The 4,539-nt window shown below is 43.7% G+C and overlaps 1 protein-coding gene across 1 annotated transcript; it reads right to left on the bottom strand.

Annotated features, from left to right (window-relative positions):
• Positions 1 to 2,724: 2,724 nt before the first annotated feature.
• On the bottom strand, positions 2,725 to 4,179 carry LOC131613757 (uncharacterized). The gene is made up of 2 exons (XM_058885402.1): positions 3,104 to 4,179; positions 2,725 to 3,049 (listed from the first exon to the last, which is right to left on the bottom strand). Exons 1-2 carry the CDS (start codon positions 4,177 to 4,179, stop codon positions 2,725 to 2,727), a joined length of 1,401 nt encoding a protein of 466 aa, XP_058741385.1.
• Positions 4,180 to 4,539: the final 360 nt, after the last annotated feature.

The following is a 4,539-nucleotide window of genomic DNA, read 5'->3' as shown; positions in this document are numbered from 1 at the left end:
CATCCTTGGAAGACACAGCACTATCAGGTGCCCCACTCTGAATCGGAGAATTCTGGACGTCAGGCACTATTTGTTTTCCTTTGGCCTTAGCCAAAGCATCCGCATTGTTTTGAATAAGCTGAGGAGAGAACACCCTACCACTGCGAGTAATTCTACCAGTACCGGCAAAATTATCAGTGTTTGCAACTGAGGCCTCAACAAGCTTCTCTTTAGATGGCTCGCTTTCTTCCTTCGTGCCATAGTAATATACATCTGAACCATAATGACAAGGGATGGCCTTCTCACTCTCATATGGAATAGGCCCTGGCACAGTAATCATCAACGTTGCTGGTTGTTCCTCATACGGGATACTGACAGGTATCTGAATAGGCACTTGGATACATATTGGAGCAACCGGCTCATAAAGAATTGAGATCACAGACACTTCACCATCATTGCTCTTCGCATTTCTCAACCTTCGATAGAACTGAAGAGGACCCTCATCAATCAGCTTTTGTACCATACCTTTCAAGTCATCACAACCTTCGGGTTGACTTTTGCACTTCTCACAATCAACACCACAGCCTGGGAAGATACCGCTATTAATCAGATGTTGCTTCACAGATACAAGAGGAAAGGTCACACAGCTCACATCAGATACAACACTTATCTCTTCACTCTCAATGGCGTTCACACCCGAACCTCCGTGAGCAGGCATCGGATTATTGACAATATTGGGTGTAGGAGTGAACTGAATTATCTTTTGATCCAACAAGTCCTGGACTTTATTCTTCAATGCAATACACCTCTCGGTATCATGCCCAGCAGCTCCTGAATGGAAAGCACATCGTGCATTTGCATTGTAATTCGGAGATTGTGTGTCCGGAACATTCGGAGCATCTCTCAAAGTAATCTTCTCAATCTTGAGCAAATGTTGCAACACTTGAGCATAAGTCATAGGAATCGGATCAATCTTTCTGTGAGGTCTAGTCCTGGGAGGATAACGATCATTACTGGAACGTTGTCCCTGGTGTTGTTGTTGTTGTGGTACTGGGATCATGACAGCATTAATCTGTGAATTGCTTCTCCCTGAACCCCTCCTTCCATATATGGCATCCGCATTTCCTTCCTTCCTTCTGGCATAACCTTCAGTTTGCTTCTTACCACTAGGAGTATTAGAAGAAGCTCCCAACTGAATTTTCCCCATCTTTAGACCCATCTCAACACGTTCGCCATATCTCACCATTTCAGAAAAGTTGGCTGAAGCACTACAGGCCAAGTAATAGTGTCCAGACAAAGTACTGGTGAACATGTCAATCATCTCACGTTCAGTCATCGGTGGCTGAACTCTTGCGGCTAACTCACGCCATTTCTGAGCGTACTCCTTGAAAGATTCTTTAGATCCTTGAACCAAACTCTGCAACTGAGTTCTATTGGGCGCCATGTCAACATTGTACTGATAGTGCTTAATGAAAGCCTCCACAAGATCTCTCCAAGAATGAATATGAGTGCGTTCGAGTTGAACATACCACTCCAAGGAAGCCCCAGCCAAGCTATCCTGGAAGAAATGCATTAGAAAACCCTCATCCTCTGAATAAACTGACATCTTGCGATAGTATGCTTTGACATGAGTCATGGGACAAGTCGCCCCATTATATTTGTCAAAAGATGGAACTTTGAATTTCGGTGGAATCCTCACACCAGGAACCAGCCCTAAGTCATTGATATCCATGCCTAACACCCCTTTGCCTTCGACAGCTCTGAGACGTTCTTCAATTAGACGATACCTCTCGGCTTCCTCAGGTGCACCATTAGCACTATGCCTCGATACCTGATCAAAGTTTTCAACATTGAAATCCAAATTATCACGGTTCTGATTATCTCTCCTTCCCAACAGACGAGACGGAGGTGGAGGTGGAAACCCATGATTCTGATTGAAAGGATTATAGTGCCCTCCCAAGCGATCAAACTCATTCGGATCATGATGATCGTCAATCCTGCCAGACACATCGTCAAACAGCCTCGAATGTCCTCCATTCTCAACCCTTCTGGAATTCTCGACGAGAACTCGCAAGTCATCCTGCCCCTTGGTCACATTAGTCAATGCTTCCATAAACTGCGCCATCTGCGCATTCATCTGCTCTGTCAATTGAGCTCTCATCTCAGCCATTTGTTCCTGAATCTGTTCCATCTGTCTTCTTTGATTGCTCCTAGTCGGATACGGATGATTAGCCGTCTTAGAACTCCTTCTGGTAACAAAACAGCGAGACATAAGATATAAGACCTGCAAAACCTGCAAATACATGACATGTATGATATATGAATGATATGCATGAAATGTTTGTCAATTTTCAGGTATCCAAGAGTTCATCCCACTTTCAAATAGGACATAGCAACCCTGATACCGAATATATTTGAACAGCAATCCACACACGAGAATAATTCATCAAACTGAGCATTCTTCATTCAAACATAACAGAGAATTTGAGTTCATACAAACAGGCACATAACCGTGTCACAAAGTGCTCATAAGGCATACAAAAGAAATTCAGAACATCAAAACGCGACCCCATCCAACAATCCTGGACATGGGTGCTAAATATCAAGAATAAACATCAAATCCACCCCACAGTGATACTAGGATCGCCTGGCAACAGAATGAGCTCCTCCATCTCCTCTCCGTTGGGCTCGGAGTCTTCTTAGTTCTTCTTCAAGTCAAGCGGTCTTAGTTTTCTCTTCTGCTAGCTATTTATCTGAATCCCGCTTCTGCCTCTTGAGACTACTCTCTGATCTCCGTAACTGTAGACACTCTTGCTGCTTGTGATGCAAATCTTCCTCTAGCAACTCATAGGGACGCCTCCGGGTACTAGCTTGACTTGAACTTGCGCCTTCGACTTGCTTGAGCTGGTGCATCAACCTCATCTTTGCATCCCTCTCTTCAAAGAACTTCAAATTGGTCTCTTGCTCTCTTTCATGCAACCTGTAGTTGGTAACCAAAGCATCCTTGTAAAGTTCTGTTGGCACAAATTCGGATAGAATCAAAGGAGGTTGCTTTTGAAGTGGTGCAACCCTGTCATATGGTAGCAACAAGTTTCCGACCCATTTTGTAATTCATTCAACATACGGTGTCAAAGCGAGTGATTCCTTCTTCCCTAAATGGGCTCCGTTATGCTTACGGATCTTCTTCCAAGCCACAATTATCTCCTTCAACTTTTCTGGATCCGACCCCTTCTCAAAATAGACCGTCTCCGCTATCAAGTGATCTGCCGGCTTGTCTTTCAACGTATACCCCAACTGACGCAAGGATACCACGGGATTGTAATTGATGCAACCTCTAGTACCGACCAAAGGAACATTATCGAACTTACCACACCCAACAATCACTTCAGAAACGTTAATTCGATATTTTGGCCACTGGATGTCATAAGAGGTAAGTGACATAATCCTGTGAGTCCACTTAAGCGTCTCCCTTGTCTTCATAAAAGGTCCTTTGCTGGGCAACAAAGAGAGGAACCAGATGAACAACAATTGAAGGCAACAAGTGATGGCACCACCACGTTTTTCATATCGAGAATGAACAGCATAATAAGTATCGGCCAACAATGTAGGAATAGGATTCTTTCCCATGAAGATGTTTACCGCGGCCGAGTCTACAAAATTGGGAACATTTGGGAACATCACAATCCCGTAAATAGCCACAGCAAGCAGTGCATTGTACGCGTTCCAATTCTTTTTCTCAAATTCCTCTTCAGCTTTTCTCACCAAGAACTTCAAAGAGAACCCCGAGACACCTCCATTCGACTTCCAATTATCAGATACTTCTTTTATGCTCAAATAAAGAGCAGCAGCGATCAACTTAAAATTCACTTCTTTAGGAACATCGATGAATGGCATTTCACCTTTTATCTTGAGATTAAGAATGATAGAGTACTCTTCCAATGTCGGAGCCAACTGGTAATCCTGGAACGTGAAACACCTCATTTCAGGATCATAGAACTGCATCAGAGTTTGCAAAGCGGGTGTCTCAACCACGGTTTCCAACAAAGTCAAAATACTCCCATAATTATTTGTGAAACTCTTCAAGCAGAAAGCGGTCATCAATGAACTCAAACCCTCTAAGGCGGTCAACGGCTCTCGGAAGAAGCTGTAGGTATGCGTATTTCTCATTGCTTCCTTGACAGTATCAATGGGAGTGTCCATCTTCAACTTGAATGAACTCCTGAATGTCCCTGAAAAACATGACATGCAAATGCTTATTATACATATATTTTTTTTTTGCGTTTCTTTTGGAAATAAATATGCTATGATGCAAAGTGGTGGGGCTTGTTGCCGCCCACCAGGCATTCTGGACTGCCTGTAGCACACATCATACAAAGCCAAAGGTTCGGCCCCCAAATGGTATACCACACGGAACACGGAATGTCAATCCACGGAACCAAAGCCCATAGTCAATAACACACTGGGATAGAACACAGATTACCACTTGAACAAGAACCATAGTACCCCACGAACAGGAACCAATAGTACACTCGAACAAGAACAGCGGTAACCCACGAACAA

Source organism: Vicia villosa, linkage group LG6 (genome assembly GCF_029867415.1).
Source record: "Vicia villosa cultivar HV-30 ecotype Madison, WI linkage group LG6, Vvil1.0, whole genome shotgun sequence".
Lineage (NCBI taxonomy): Eukaryota > Viridiplantae > Streptophyta > Magnoliopsida > Fabales > Fabaceae > Vicia > Vicia villosa.
This window is presented reverse-complemented; position numbering and strand designations above follow the sequence as displayed.